We start from the raw sequence: 17,493 nt of genomic DNA, 5'->3' as shown, positions 1-17,493 counted from the left end.
GTCAATATTTATCGGTGTCGTTCAAACAATCAGAAATCTTCACAGTCTACTGCACTGCGGGTGGGCCAATTAATAACTATCACACCACGGCGCTTCATTAATCCACTTGAAGATATGCCAGCCATTCTATCTTTATAGGTTTCATTTGTTATTTGTTATACATCTTTCTTCAAAATCTCAACACTTTTAAAATTACTTCTAAAATTTGGAAAACACAAAAATGTATGAAAATAGGGAAGAGCACTTACTTTCAAATTCACTAATGTATTGTTACACACTTTTGTGTTCATTGTAGTCACCATGATTGATCCATAGGCTACCTGCCAAATAGAGCTAAGACAGTGAAGTTTCAAGTGGTTTTGCTCAACTTATTATATATACCGTACGTAATTCAGTAGCGTATTATATTATATTCATAATTATCATCTGATTTTTTATCTTCCTGAAACGAAAAGCCACGTTTCTGTCGTTCTAAGTCCTTGTATAACAGGGGGTTACGTGGTCGTGATTATACGATTTCAATATTCATTTACAACTACAAGCCTGCTGGTATACCATAGTATGATACAGTTTATGGGAATACATGTGAATATGAAGAATTAGGTTGGGTAATATAATCTGCGACGAAGAATAATGCACTTTCTCAGTATATTGTCTTTTGTAATATATTGGGAGCTCCAGAATTTGTCCGGAGAGAATTTCGACTTCGAGTTGTATTTATTTTGACTATTTAAGGAATAACTACAATACTTAATATGTTTTAATAATAAAAGTGCATGAATAAAAATCAATGTCTTTACACATAGAGATCAAAACTTTAAGCTAGGATGGAAACTGTTTTATTTTTAAATTTAAACTCTTTGGGACACAGTCCACAAATGTGTCGGCCGTCAGGTTCATGAGTAGAACGCACTTACATAATGTAATACTGGAGCTCAATATAAGATGCAACAAAGTTGTGTGTGGGCGATATTCTGATGAATTTATGTATAAATAAGGTACACAGAGAAGTGATAATATGAAATCGATATTTCCTTGTTAAGTAAACCTTCCTTTGATTGGTTGACGTTCCTTATATCATTTCGCCTGTGAAAGCTTAGAACTTTGGCCGGTAAGTTTCTGTCGCACAAGGTTCAACATTTTCTGAGCATAATGAATAGAATAACAAGTGTGACGATTCCATCTCGATCACGTGTTAAAGTCCAAGGCTTAGACGTTCTCTGCATCTGCAGCATTGAAGTCGCTGCCAGTCGAAACTTGGCGCGTTATTCATGCTACTTAATACGGCTGTCGGCTTCAAGTGATTGCTCAGTGCGCGATATTTCTTCAAGTTTTCTTAAAGTGGGTTATTTACGATTATAATATCGTCCACACAAAGATTTGTGGTGTGGAATACGCGGCTAGAATAATGCCTTCTCACTACCATGCTCCAGGTTGGAAGTAAGGTTACGACCGTAATTCTAATGAAAAAAATAATTATTTTTATCTCACTACCAGAAGATGAGGTTTTATTTGTGAATTGGTCGAAGGGTACCCCACGCCTAGGCTTGACCTGTATTTTGCAAATGAACATTTTTTCGTAAATATGACAGCTCCATTATTGATACTAACGTATTAGAAGTATCAGGACAGAAGTGAGAGTTTGACCCCTCAGCTGAGCCACACATATTCTCCAATCCTTCCAAAGTGTGTATCACGGAAAGTTCCGTTGAAAATTCTTCATGTTAAGGGTATTTCAGACGAATATTTCATATGCTGCACTGCTTTACGAAAAGAATCCTCCTCTCCTCCGAATTTGCTGTCATTACAGGACTCGCGTGATAAATGAGCTAAAATCAGTTAAAACCACACAGTTGTTTCCTTGACAAGGAAAATTAAATTTCTTAAAAGAAAAGTCAACATTTTGAGTGATAAATTCAAGAATGAAAAAGGAAAAATGCTGAGCTTGTTACGGAACTTCTGAAGATCAAGGCCTCCACAGCACAGGTTAGTACTGACAGAAAAAACATAATAATTACAATTATTGTAAAACATCAAAAGGCATGTGTAGGGGAGGCTTATTGTAATATGAAATCTAACATAGGCCTATAACTCCGTAAGATTTAATTTACTCGCGAGCGGTAATATCTGCGAGAATTTAAGCATGTTTCATTAATCCAGGAATGGATGGCTGTTTTATATGTTATTGAAGAATAATTTAATGAAGTCAGACGTATCTCTTTGCTGTAAAACGCCCAGTCAATATTTGGACACTTGCCTAATCCACATCACTTTTAGGTTATGGTGTTAATAATTACTTGTGTCGCGGCTATTATCTGCACATTTATTATGAAATATACGGCTTAAAACGAGTAAAAATGAGTGTACATGTAAAGTCAGCGGAAGTAATATAATCGACCACAATATTAACTAATTGTAAATTATTCACTGGCGAATATCTCTAGTGTCAGTCGCAATCACAAAAACTGGTTTATATTTTCATCGTGAACACCTTCTAAATGAAACTCTGTCAGATGATCGTAAATAAGCTAGGAAATATTGGAGCACAAGAATAATTAACAAAATTATTCTATAAAATGAACTCACTGAATCTCAAACAATAATTTAAATGGCCATGTGCCATATGATACCAATGTGTCTACATGCAGCAGTCGCGTACTGACGAAACTAGCACTCTGCAGCGGCGGAACATGTGAACTAGCCCGAATCATCTCATTACATTATTTTATTCGATATGGTCCGAGTTATGTTAAAGAATTTTCGTTCTTGGTCAAGAATGTGTTGTGGGTCAGTATTTCTCGGACATCAACATCACATAGCGGTTTTTGCAGGCGCAACGACGATGTTTTTATACCGGAGCCGTGAACTAACTATTCCAAGGAATCCCTCTTAAAATGGCTGCCATTAACATCGGATTACCTCAGGGTACCACTATTTATGAGACGTACTATATTATTAAAGATTTGATTCATCTGAGTCTAACATTATTACCAATTACTTTCCCCAAGTATCTATCTTACATATTCCCTGTCTGACGGCTCATAACCAGCTCTATTTCTCATCGACTCATATTGTGCCAGATTTTTGAGCCTTACAAATTTGTACTTACCTGGCTCTTAACTTTTATTGCATTTCCTACTAATTTTCCCAAACATCTCTATTCACGAGAAAGAACGTTTTACTTACATACTTCAATGATAGTTTATAGAGGCAAATGCATAAATCATATTGTATTTATATTACTCCACTTTCGGAGTGACTTCGCTGTACGAAAATGCTTGATGGACTCGGAGTAGTATGTGATGCATACAGTGGGGGTATCATATACCAATGTGGCGAGATACATAAGCGATGCAAGTAACTTAGAATAATATCAGGTGGGTACATATGTGGTGAGATAAAAGCTAATGTAGAAATTTACACACTGGATGCAGCAGTACGTAATTTTTCTCGAACCTTATGTCATTTAGGTTTGGTGGTGGAACTCAAAGTGGTACTTACTGACACTTTAATCTGCAAGTTCAATCTTGTATGACTGAAACATTTCTAACGTAATTGTTTTTGTTGGTGATCCTATTCGGTATGGTCCGAGTTATGTCAAGGAATGTTCGTTCTTGATGAAGAATGTGTTGATGGTCAGCATTTCATTTATTGTGTTAATTCCTATTATCATATTCGTGTATGCTGTGAATAATTACATTTTATAACATAGTACCACTAGGTACCGACCTACAGACCATTTTTGTTCTGTACTTAACATCTCTTCAACACGTAGTACATATACGTAACACGACCTAATACGTTGAAAGTCTGTTTCGAATTCTAGTTCTTGTTAATTCTTACAGTAAATTAATATTATTGTATGTTTTGAATAATTACATAGAAGTACTTTACTTCATTTTTCTCTACATTTTTCTTATAAAAACACAAGATTTGTGTAATCCGTATTGTCAGGTTTTGAGCAGAGAGAACAACTCTTATATAAATGGCATAAGGGAACTTAAAGCAGAGAGTTATGACTGCTTGAATCAATTTGGCATTGAAGCGACTGACCTAATCATCAACAGTCGCAGTCAATTTCCGGATGCCAGGAAGGTTCGTACCAAATTGCGAGAACGTGGATTTTTGCACTGGAGTTAATTGCCCCATATGTAGCGAATACTCACAAACGTATAAGTGGATATCTGATCACCATGGTCTGTCATGTTCAAAATAGCGCGAAGCGATCAAGATAACAGCTAACGTTGTTGCAGTTCACTCCCTACCGGGCAGGACCCAGGACAACACCCTCTGTTGGCGTTTCCGCATAGAGCTAGAAACACTTGCCCATGTCCTGGGTGCTTGTCCGTTCGTAGATGTTTTAAGGAATAGTCGTCAGCACAAGTTTCGACACATGATGGCCGGCGCCCTCAAAGAGCGAGACTATATGACCTACGAGGAAGTGTCTGGATTGGCGGCAAACGGAAGCACCGGAAGATATCATTGCCTTCAAACCGGAAAACAAGAACGGAAAAATCATTGACCAAACGGTGCGATCTGAATTGCATTCTAGTCAACCGGAAGAAGTGCATTTAGAGAGGAAGAGCATTTTTGAACCAACAAATTTGTATTATAAAGAAAAATATGGACTGCAAAATGTATCAGTCACAGGCTTGTTGGTGAGAGCCCAGGGAACAATTCCTAAATTCTCATCACCGTTTTGGACTTCAGTAGGTTTAGAAAAAAGTCTGTTGACAAACATAGCGATAGCTGCCATTCGCGATTCAATATTAATTTTAAGGAACCATACATATAGTCAATAGCATCGTGTGCATGCTTTTTGCTTCTTAATTCCTTAATAAAGATTTTTCATATTCCATGATCACATGATTTTTTACACAGCTTTTTATAACCTGATATACAGTGATAGTATGTTTTGTATTGAAAAACGAAGTATACTTTGTCCTAGTGGCAACCCTATAATTAGGGAAGTTGTTAAATAAAAATTAGAAAACGTAAATTTAATGCCAGGCATTATCATCCCGTTTCAACACTACAGCTTTTCCTTGTCGAGATGTCACTACTGGCTAATGGTATGCCGGTGTTCTCTTCCTTATTAACCATAATCTCTGAAGAGGTGTGAATTGTCTAACATCTGCAAGTTATGGATTGTGATTCCCATAGGGAACCTGAAATATTTATCCCGAATGGGTAAATTTATAATACCAGTATAAAAGGTCCGTTATTGGACATTATAAATTTTCCAGCTAACTCATTCCTAATTTGGCGAGGCAGGCATCAATTTTTGGTAATGAGGCAAAGTCTCTCATAGTGCATTGGCACTGCCTGTCACTCCAAGTAGCCTACGCAGTTGCCTCCACGGTATGCACTAGCCACGCGTCTTGGTGGGTGTGCTATTTACCAACTGATGAGCCCAACTTAGCACAATGGGGCGAAACGCTGGCAACCAGGAATTAGATGGAAAATTTATACTGTCCAATAACTGACCATTAATATTAGTAGTATCTGCAAGTTACACGTTTTCTTGGAAGTTCGGGGACCTTGGCTGTGACAAGAGCATTTTTTATAGTAAATCATTACTCTTGGCTTGTTTGACTGGCTAAAACTGCTGTGATTAGTGAGTTTAATTTCATTTTTGATTTGTCAATAATCTGGTTGTGTGTGGTTCGAAATATTACAAGCATGATATTCTACAGTTATTTAATAAACATGACTACTTTTCTTTTTGTAGGGAAAGCGGGGCTATGTTAAAATTGTGCCTAGAGACACAGATATGTTAAAACTACTACTGCAATATACGACAGTCATGTCCGCAAGTCTTTCACAGTATGCAGAAAGAATAAATCCGTATTGATAACACAGCAGCCTAGGGGTAACTTAAAACTGTATTGAGTAATTCAGATATCGACTGCTGTAGGCCTAATATGAGATTTTGTAAGTCGAGCTAGTCACAATAGAGTATCAAGGAGAAATGATCCATTTGCCATAGGAACCATTACACGTACACAGTTTTAATAATAATGCTAATAACTGAGTGACTTCTCCTCCAGGCAAATGCCGGGATGGTACCTAACTTAAGGCCACGGCTGCTTCCTGCCCTCTTCCTTGACTATCCATTCCGACCATCCCATCCCCTCCCCCACAAGGCCCCTGTTCAGCATAGCAGGTGAGGCCGCCTGGGTTATCCTCCCAGTTGTATCTCCCCGACCGAAAGTCTCACGCTCCAGGACACTGCCCTTGACGCTTTAGAGGTGAGATCCCTCGCTGTGTTTGAGAGAAAAACCAACCCTGGAGGGTAAACTATTAATAAAGGAGAAAGTAAGAAAGAAAGACGAATATAATTTGCATTTTGTTAAATTAATTGTAATTCAATTATATGTTATTCCTCCCCGAAACGCACATGCACTGAAATATATGATTCCAAGCGAGTAAAATGTCTTGGTATTTCAAAGTCATAACTAAATAATTTACAATAATAGTTGGATAATTTCCGTAGTTTGAATAAAATTTTCTCATAAAAAACCGGTTATGGTACCAATGGACTCTACCAATTTTAGAATGTCACCAGCTTTAAGAACTGTTCAAAATACCACTGTCTTAAGTGACGGTTACATGAAAATAAAAGAATTCCAGCTGTTCCTAATACGAAACCTTATCCCGCTTGACTTATTACGGATCAATTACTGTACGTGCGAAATACTCTTTTGTGCAATTGTATTTGCGAGGTCACATTCTGGAGTCACGCTACAACTGTCTTCATTCTACCTTCAAATGTCAACTAAACCGAAGCTAATTTGTGTTCCGTTCGCTATTTGTGTTTGCAATGAAGTAGACAACAACCGACCAGACGATAGAAATATAAAAGATTTGTGTATTGTTCGACTGCAAATGATTTGAAATTAAATGAACGCTAATGGCAAGTTGGTTAACTTCACTCAAGCTACCTTTACAACACCCACTATCGTAAGAGACTGTGTGAATAAATAGATTAACTAACTTGTGCTCCAGTACAAACGGATATTCTACAGTAGAGTAACCAGACTACCAAAATAAACTAAAGGCGGACAACTAATTAAAGCTGATAGGACCTATGATTCACCGCTTTATCTAAGACTTCCTTATTACATGGCATGCCAAGCACTAATTGGATTTGCTTCGACTGTGCGACAAGGTATGGGGATTCTCCGGCTTCTCTCCTAATCTTAAATTCATAATATTATCAGAACGAGCTGAAGAAGTAGTATTATCACTTTCTGAGTTCATGCGACGCTAGTGGTGAGCTAGAGGGACTAATCATAACACATACTACTGTCAAGTGTTCTTGTATTTGATCAGGTACAATATTGTATTTTAAAAGCTTAAATACCGAGTTTACGTACTTTCTGATCAAGAAGGTAAAATGATACTTGCCATCACACCTTATTTTCATTGAGAACCTTAGAAAAGAAATAGGCTACACCAGAAAATCCAAATTATGAACAGCGGCTGGTTCAGAACTTCTTGGAACAGGGAAGTACAAGATAGTTTGCTTAAAAATACGTTTACGTTCCTAATAATTGTATATTGTGATATTAGATTCTGTTTAACAGAATTTGAGTCCAAAATTCGGGTGTGTCACGTTTCAATCAACTGAATGTGTCACAACAGTTTCACCTTCTACATAAAATGTAAACGTCAGAAGAATAACTCGTCTGATTGTGAGGTAACAAGGTGCAGAGTGGGACACTTCCTTATCTCTACACGCTGGTGTGATATTTATCTGCCTACCGGATGTCCCTGTCAGGGAGAAGTACACTCCTTGCCCATAAGCTGCTAGTTACACCTCTTCATCCAGTCTGTCAAAACAAGCTCCCCTTTCCCCTCCTGTCCCTTCGCCCTCTAACACATAGGAAAACTCTCCAAAAAGCTGTCAATTAACTTCAGGTAGATCCAATAGACTAGGTTTGTTCTTTATTTCACAGAGTTTCTGTCATTGTGTAAATGGAGAACGCTTTTAAAGGAACTTGTATATTTTAAATTCGAAACACATGTAAGAGATTCAGCTACACTCAGAAATGAATTAAAATAAAATACTCACCATCAGCAGATGTCTGCTACTTTTAAAAAACTATGTATACTAGTTATATATTGATATATAAGCTAGTTATTGTAAGCAATGTAGTATTTATTAATGTAGATAAAGCTGGAGACTTATTGGTCAGTGAAATTATATAAACGCGCAGTTATAACTATGCGAAAAGGGTTCTATAAATACTACTTGCCCTGAAAGGAACAGGTGAAAGGTTATTACTGTTTTCTCTTTTATTCAAAATGTATCTGCTTCACTTACGCGAGAGATAAATTTATATGAAGAAACCCTGAAGAGAAAAAAAACACATTATATGTGTATTTATATAAAAAGTGAGTGGAATTACGGTTAAGAAAACTGCTTTCAGATAAATGTTAATTAATTAATTATTAAAATATAATTAAATTACAAAATAAATTGAACAGTACAGATTGAGTTTTACAAATTTAATTATAAATTGAGTAGATTAGAAAATGGATTAAAACAAGTGTAAAAATTGGTGAAAAAATAAATATCTGTCAAGGTATCTGAATATCCAGCGGCACGAACTTAAACCTGACTCGAATTGAACAGGTAATGAGTAGGATTGTCATGAAAATAGAAAATGCTCCACTTGAATTTATTGCAAATTTAGTCTGCGAATATTTTCTTTATTATCTGTTGGATGTGAATGCTCTAGGAACTTCACTGTTGGTGTCCCCGCAAGTGAAAGTTCTTAAATGTTCTTCATGTCCCGTCCCTTAGATGGGTATTCGGTTAACTGTTGTCCTTCACTTCTCAGGATACTGATTTCAATTTTGGGCTGCTAAGGTGTTTGACTAAATTAACTTCCTATCGTTGGTTTTTGAAACTGTACAGACCTCCTAATGGATGAAAAAGAGACCCTATGTGGCTCTTAATTTTAACAACATTAAGCAAGTATTATTATTGATGTTTCTGTACAAATTACTCCATGTTACACACTTCGATTACATTGCTTTGATACAAGTAGATTTGTACATGCGTGTTTGTGTGTTAGTTTCTCAGTGAACGTATTGGAGTCGCTCCCAAAATAGCACCTGTTGTTGACGTTGAAAAATATAAATTTTGCTGAACGTTTTAAGAGGTGAGATATTTATAAAATGTTACGATTGTTTTTTAGTACTTCATTTATAATACGTGTTATCACCCTGAAAATATTGTTGTTCCTTTTTGTTTGCCACGTAGGTCCTTGGACATCCTCTGTCAACAAGACTAAAAATAACGTTGCTGAATGTGATCTCTCCGTGTTATTGTAAAGGTGAGGTACAGATACAAGAAGTGTTACGTCCTTCAGGTATTCATAGGATGTATTATGCTGTGTTTCAAGTTGCAGCTATTTCCATTGCTTTATGTTTTAGTAGCTCATATAAACCTACGTTATGCATCGATTTGTTCGTGTTGAACAATATGATGAAGTAAACGAATTATTCATTTAGAATGTAGTACTGTAATGAAATGTATTGATGTCATCGATAAAATAATTTTTTCTTGTTTATTACTTCATTGATAGCGTTACTGCCCTGCAACAGCTTCAAAACGACTTTTTTGAATACGTTATTATTTCCAATATCATTTTAAATAGAGGTAAACAGTGTTTCATCCTTCATATATCAACAAGATGTGTCACGTGTAATCAATTTCCCAGTATTTTGATATCTCCTTTTTAAACTAGTTTGTATACACTTCCACTTTAATTTCAAAAAGTGTTTAGGAACATTGTACATCAGGAATTGTATATTTGTCTGCAGTGTAGGATTTGTAATATGTTTATCTTCGTTTCTCTTCGTTCTGCTTGCATGGATATGACAGAACTTGCAAATGGGCAATTTAGTTCTAAGGTGCACACAACGTATCAGAGGAATTCTAGTATTAAACACAGGATTTCAGGAAAACAAATTTATGACATGTAAAAAATAATGAAAAACACATCATATGAAAAATAATATCTTCATTAATAAACATATTTACAAATGCATAAGTAATATTGTACTATTTTATGTCTGCACCTATTTGTTTTTCAGTTCCACCCTTTGAGTAGGTGGAATGTTTGCACATGAAGATTCTTCAGAGTGCGGCGGAGTAACAGTTGACTCTGACGTTGTTGCTACTGCGTGTTCGCTGCCGGATGATAGAAGCGTAGTTATTGAAATATTGGTTGAGGTTTTATCCGTGTTCGAGCTAGGAGATCTGTTGTTACTGTTGTTATCGTTTCCACCTGTACACTTCTTGAAGTGAGTCCTCATATTGCTAGATTGGCTGAAACGTAAGCCACACTTTGAGCATGCGTACGGTTTTATACCCGTGTGGTAGTTCATGTGAGTTTTGAGGTGGTGTTTTTTCGTAAATGCCTTGGTGCATACCGTGCATGTATAAGGCTTAATGCCGGAATGTAGACGCATGTGCAAGGTCATATTACTCCGGTCAGCAAAGGCTTTACCACAGACCTCACATGAAAAAGGCTTCTCCCCAGTGTGGATTCTTAGATGCTGTTTCAGCAACATCTTCCGCGAAAAGCTCTTGCTGCAGTGGGGGCAGGCATGTGGACGTTCTCCGGTATGAATTCGAACATGCATGTTGTAAGCCACGCGTTGATTAAAGCTCTTGCCGCAGTATTGACAACCGTACTCCTTCCTGTTCCGGTGGATTTTCATATGTGAACTCAGATACCCCCTGTCGTTGAAGTACTTGCCACATTCAGGGCAGGTAGCGGCGAATTCTCTGGTACCTTCATGAACTGACCGGTGATACTTGTAGTTCCGAAGTTGACTAAACTGTTTTCCGCACTCGGTACATTGGAAAGGCTTTTCACCCGTATGCGTCCGCAGGTGAACCTGGAACAGAAAAATTCTACTTTAAGTGGTAAGAAAGACAAAATACCACAATTCCCCAAGTAAATTTAATTTTAAAAAAAAGTAAGTCCCCAAAAAGATTCTTTTCAGGGAAGTAAAGTATTATTTACATGATTTTAACACTAACATTAATGCAAGCATTTCTTGGCAATGAAGTGCATACACTCGAATTTTGTATTACAAATTGAATATCTGGCACAAATTTGTGTGTAAAATCTTAATTTTTTCAAGAATAACATAAAAAGCATTCTTTTACCTGGGAATGAATTCGATTATTATATTATAAATTTGTCATAATGCAATATGATGTTGGGTTTGCAATTTAGTGCCTATGAGGTTTGTAAAAAACCTTGTGCCACTCCTACATTTCCATGTTGTTAGATGACTGTTATTCTAAACTAAAAATCAGCGCATGAGGGTCTAACCCAGCTGAGAGTGCTCGTTTTGATGCAAGATGGGATTAAAAGCTTGACTTATCAAATTATGAAACGAAGTCGAAGACGTCCTCACTCTACATCATTGCGGAATTATTAGGTTTCAAAATTTAACAGTTTCTCTTTTGGAACCATGATCTTGAAATGTTTTTCTTTTCTTCATAACGTCCAATTTATTACGCATGGCATGCACGACTGCCCTGAAACCAACAGTTTCATGTCCGCAGAATCCATATCGTTATTTGTAATGACGTACATGAAGACTATGAAAATCATCCGATTCTTATTCCGCCTGTACAAGTATCAGCCCGTATTCGCATATTTCATTTGAGAAACGTTCCAGATGAGAACTCTTTTACGACACAATATGGGACCTCATTGTTCCCACAACCGGCAATGCCGTCGGACTACCGTCTCCGTGCCAACAGCTATGCACTTACAAATTCCGCTATCTAGTGGCCATATCTTCAATGTAATTTGTTTACACATGGGCGTGTGACCTTCTCTGTGCCATTAGTAAGACCATTTGCTTTCTCAATGACGTATCTAAAAATGTACCTTTTGAAAGTTATAGCCTTTGCCATGCCAATATATCAATGAAACTTTATGACTGTAACAAGTCACTGAACATAGAACGGTAATTTGAATTCATTTGAATTAAGTGATGATCTTGACCTTCCCTTGCAGACGTAATGAATCAGGTCGCTGAGGGAGCCCATTCTCGTATTTTCTTGCAGATAACATCATATGTTGCTTTTTGTATCAACATTTCTCGTGTCAATTACAGTCTAATAATTTAATGTGTTTTATCCTTTTGTTTTCTGCAATAACTGAAATTGACCTTAGAAATAATCACAATTTAGCGTGAAAATACCACGTCAAGCTTCACGATAAGTGATAGCATAATTTGAGTTGGTTTGGTATGCCCAGAAACATAGTTCGTTTACAAAAATAATATGAGTGATAAACCCCAGAAAATGTCTGCATATAATTATATTTGCTTAAAGATTCGGTAAATGATTTAGTAAAAATTCAGACATTATTTAGAAACTTCTTCATCAGATATTTTCCAGCCTGAAGATCCAGAGATCAGGGGAAGACAGCAGTGTAGAAATGAACCATGGCCCAGCCCAAGAAAACGGATGAAATTGCATAGACTAATGGTAGCATCAACAAGGAACGGTCTTCAGTCAATGATGATTATGATGATGGTGATCTTAGTACCTGGAAGTATGCAATACACTGTACCTGTGTAATTACGGGAACATTATTAATTTATGGTGAGTGAATCCGTTCAGAGGCCAAGTTACGTCTGTTTATTCCAAGAGAACGAATAATAAAAAGAAGAAGAGAAGGAGAAGAAGACGGTGAAATCTCCGGAAAATAGTGGACAGAAGAACGCAAGAAGTAACACAGCGAATTCATAAAGATTTTTTTGTTAGGAAAAGAAGAAGTAGACGAAGAAGAAGGAGAAGAACAAGAAGAAATCACCGGAAAATTGTGACATAAGAACGCAAGTTGTAACACAGCGAATTCATGAAGAGATTTTTGGAGGTGAAAATAATAATAATAATAATAATAATAATAATAATAATAATAATAATAATAATAATAATAATAATAATAATAAGGAGAAGAATAAGAATAAGAATAAGAAGTGGAAGCCGTCTGACCATAGCTAATTAGTTCAAATGTGCTCTTTAATTGGGCATAACGAAGAAAGAAGTAATAAAATTAGTAATGATAATCTACTTCACTTGTCTGCAGCCAGCTGACAGATCAGGCAATGAAGACTCAGCTAGCGTCAAACTAACAAACTGAAGGAACGTATCGGCTAGTGAAGTCAGTCGTAGAAGCCACGGGGGTTGCTAAACGAATGGTTACATTACTGTTATATGGTTATGGAGGGTTGTGTGAAGAGATGAAATTGAAAGACTGCGAAGGAAACTTTACTTGTCTCCAGTTGGCTCATTGTAAATTTCACAGTTGGAGGCTTTGAGAGGCTTGGATTAATGCAACAATGCTGGAACTAACGACGCATTTGCGCACATATTCTGACTGCAGGCGAATATCATTTGGAAATCTTCGCTGCAAAAGCATTACCGCTTATCTGGCAATACTCTTTCTATCCATTATTTTCCCCAAGACTCGTCGCGCCTCACAGCCACATATGGATATGCAGGCCATTAGAATGATTTTCGTAAAGGTAAAGGTAAATGCACCTTAACTATACTATACTGTAGGAGTGCGTAAATTTTTTACAATTTGTTTTACGTCACACCGACACAGACAGGTCTTATGGCGACTGTGGGATAGGAAAGGTCTAGGAGTGGGAAGCAAGCGGCCGTGGCCTTAATTAAGGTACAGACCCAGCATTTGCCTGGTGTGCAAATGCGAAACCATGGAAAACGGAGTGCGTAAATACTTCATGCAAGCACACATTCCTACAGCGCGGTACGGTAAGGTTCATTTTCCTTTACACATAAGTATAGGAAAATTATCACAACAGAAATCGTTCTGATGGACTGTATGTCCCTTTGTGGCGTTATCAGTGTTAAGGATCATAACGAATAGGAAGAGCTTTGTGGGATACGAGGTACTGCTCGCGCAGCGACGATATGCTTGTTTAAGTTGCGAGCAATATATCTTTGAATCAATGACAATTTTGAGGAATACCAACAAATTATCATGAGGGTGAGCGCTCAATGGCATCGAAGGATTAAACTGTCGGAAGAAGAAATGTGGTCAACGCTAGGTGTTTCTCCTGTTCCTCACAATCTCAGTGCCATCGAGAACATGGGAAGACGAAGTAAGGACTAATATAGAATATGAAAGAGGGGAGTCTGACATATCGTCGCTGCCGGGACGAAACCTCCTATGTGAAATATTTTAGCTTATAACTTTGGCCGGTAAGGTTCTGTCCTCTAAGGTGCAATATTGTGTGAATATTGTCAAGGCATTCTCGCTCTTCATAATGTATGTGCTGCGGGTCAGTTTACCTCCAAAAATATTTTCACATAGGAGGTTTTGTCCCGGCAACGACGATATGTAAGTGAATTGGGGGTTTAGTGGTAGTAGAGTTGCCATAATCCAAAAGCCCATAACCAGAATATAATTTTCTTATTAGTACGGTAGATATAAGAAAGCATTTATCATAAAGGAACTAATGTGACTAAGCTTGTACCAAAATTTAATTGACGAACTATTCCATTCCCACAGGATACAATTTCTTGCGAAGTTGAGAACCAAACATAAAAGAGTTTGACATAAAGAAAAAGAGTTCATGAAGAGAAGCCATGCAAAAAGTTAATATACAGTAAACTGGGCATAAGTTAAGCTTTAGTACTTCTCTTGACAACGAACTATGAAGCCTTGGGAGGCGGCTATTTAGGTCTAACGAGTAGACGCGTGGTCTGGATATTAATATTATGAACTGTTCGAAGATTTACCACAAGTATTTTGGAAGGATTTCACATAGATGGCCCTATTTTAACGACAGGAATCCAGATAAACAATTTTAATTGAATTGGATATGAATCCATGAGGTGAATAATATTGATTCCAGCTAGAAATCATATTACGAAAATCATTCTAAACTGACACTTTGTAGCTATTGAGGTTAATGTGTTGCCACGTGGGGGCAGAGACGTCGGAGGAAGGTAATTAGACGTTAATAAAAAGAAGCGCTTCACAATGATTCGACTATTTTGATGTAGTTAAATAAATCTTTCACGGTATGAAAATAAAAAGGAAGACATGTTCCAAGGACGGAGAATTACACGTAGAAACTAATTCGAGATTTACATTAACCGTAGAGAATAAAAGTCAAATGAAAATCATACTAAATTATTACAAATAATTTAAGAGTATTACACCAGTTGGCAGGGAACCCCGATGAAAGTCAAGAATTACTGTAAAACCTACAGTAACAATATTTTGGAGCTGCTCAATGCAAAAATAAATGTATCTGATTTTGAGTCAGAGTGATTACAGAAATGTGATTACACTGTGCGTGGAAATAGATTCGTTGTATAGAAAGTGGAGAGAATGGTAATTTATAATACAATGCGGACAGGGATTGGATGATATTATCTCAGAAATGGTAGTAATACCGGTATATACTGGCAAAAAAAATTTTTCAGATAGACTTATATTTATGAGTACATGGGTACAACATTTTCTGATTAGTTAAAAGAAATTGTTGTTATCAAAAATCAAAGGAACTGCCAAATTCATATATCTTACTTACTTCTGGTGCTGATCTACTTGACAGTTGGTTGCGTACCAGGAACTGCAATTAGACTGTATGTATGTCAATCCTTTTAACATTAACGTTGTATCTGTGAATAGCTCTGATGTTTATGAGAGACTAATGAATGTATGTGTTAAACTTGGCACAGTTAACTTGTCACATCTGTTAAAATAAATTGATGTTTCTATGTAAACCTGCACACGTATTATATCTGATCGATCGAGCACTGAATTTCATTTGAAATCGCATGTACTACAAGAAGAGAACAGACAACTGAAGATTGAAAATAAAATAAAATAAGAAATGCAGCCATATTTGTCATTATCTACAATAAATTGTGGCGATATTCAAACAATAGAACTAATCTAGTCTTCGTGAATCTCACTGAAATTGACTTGTCAACAAATGCATCTTCAATAATGCACTCTCTTTGTATGATCAAGGCGCCTTTTCCCTACATTACGTTTATGGATTAGCATGTGCGTATCATACATAATCAACTATCATTTAATCTCTAACATGGGTCAGTTATTTTCCTAAGAAAATTAAAGCAACCGTAAGTCATCTCTGTAGAGCTATGGAGGTCCCTAGAGGAGTGGAAGATGGAGGTTTCCACAAACCGTAACCCCGGCCACCTTTGTCCTCAAAAATTAACCCAGTGCTCATTTATAATGTAGGCTGAGTGAACATCAGGACCTTGTGCCTTTCTAGAAGAGAAATTCCCATTTCTAGAGTTTGGCTCCCTGGCGGGCAAATGAATCCACGTCCTTTTGGCTGAACCAAACACGTCCTTCTGTTTCGTCTAGGGCGCCTCCAACGTTTATACTGCACACGTTGAGAATTAGGTCCTCAAGCTTTTTTTATGTAGCAATAGTATGCTGCCTTAATTACAGTGTAATGTCGTTGGCAGAAGAGAAAACTCTCCTAAGTAAATTTACAGTTTGTCGCCTAATACTGTCAGCAATAATACCACAACAGTGACTTTCCTCAACTAATAATAAGGACATTGGGACATTATATTTCATTTCTGGTACATGAGCGGAATAGTACGGACGTCATTAAGCTTGTCAATTCAAGCCTAACTAAGACAATTTGAGATGGGCAGATCTCTAACGTAATTTTAACTGTCCACTCATTCGTAATAATTTTCCTTATGGTTATTAAACCACACACTATTCTACTATTTCCTTCTGACTTGTGTAGAGATGTATTAAGAATTACTTGGATTCTTGCTAGAATCTTCGTGTTCTCTCACTTGTGAAATTGGGTGATTTATTCCAAACAAAAAGTAACTTACCCAACACCTATTCGAGTTCTGTAACAACAAAAATCCATGTAAATTCCCCTAATAAATATAATTCACCATATGTGACCTATTTTCGTCCACTGTTATGTTGTTACATATATTAAAGGATTTTCCATAACTTACTTAAGTCCGATCCTCGTTCTACACTGTGCAATGGACTTGTCATATCAAAATCGACGTTCCAAAAGTATGTAGTGTATGTGTTACCCATCTGAAAGGCAAATCAAATTCAAAGGATGTGACATTACAGACATAACATAATATTTTGCCAGAAATGATGTAAACTGTGGTCAACTGCTGTTCAACGTCGAACTGACACAGATTGTTCTGCTTTCTCATTAGCATCCTCAATATATTCCAGATATTTAATCATTAAACTTCCATTTCTTCTTTTCTATTTGCAAGCTTTTGAAATCACACACCGTTGAAACTCTTATGTTGGTTAGCGTGACATAGATCTTTTCTACCTCATCCTTCCGTGTTACTTTACATAGATTATACACAGAGATTATGCGGGAGATTATTAGGCAGAGAACTCGCCATTTTATTCATATAATACTATA

The 17,493-nt window shown here is 36.8% G+C and overlaps 1 protein-coding gene across 1 annotated transcript in view; it reads right to left on the bottom strand.

Moving 5' to 3' along the window:
- Positions 1 to 10,095: 10,095 nt before the first annotated feature.
- Positions 10,096 to 17,493, bottom strand: part of LOC136866820 (uncharacterized) — a 107,952-nt gene continuing 100,554 nt past the window's right edge. Inside the window, exon 4 of the mRNA XM_067143952.2 lies at positions 10,096 to 10,920. Coding sequence (XP_067000053.2) covers positions 10,096 to 10,920 — 825 coding nt within the window. The remainder of the gene's footprint in view (positions 10,921 to 17,493) is intronic.

This window comes from Anabrus simplex, chromosome 1 (assembly GCF_040414725.1).
Source record: "Anabrus simplex isolate iqAnaSimp1 chromosome 1, ASM4041472v1, whole genome shotgun sequence".
Taxonomy (NCBI): Eukaryota; Metazoa; Arthropoda; class Insecta; order Orthoptera; family Tettigoniidae; genus Anabrus; species Anabrus simplex.
Note: the sequence above shows the minus strand (reverse complement) of the source record. Positions and strands in the feature narration are given on the sequence as shown.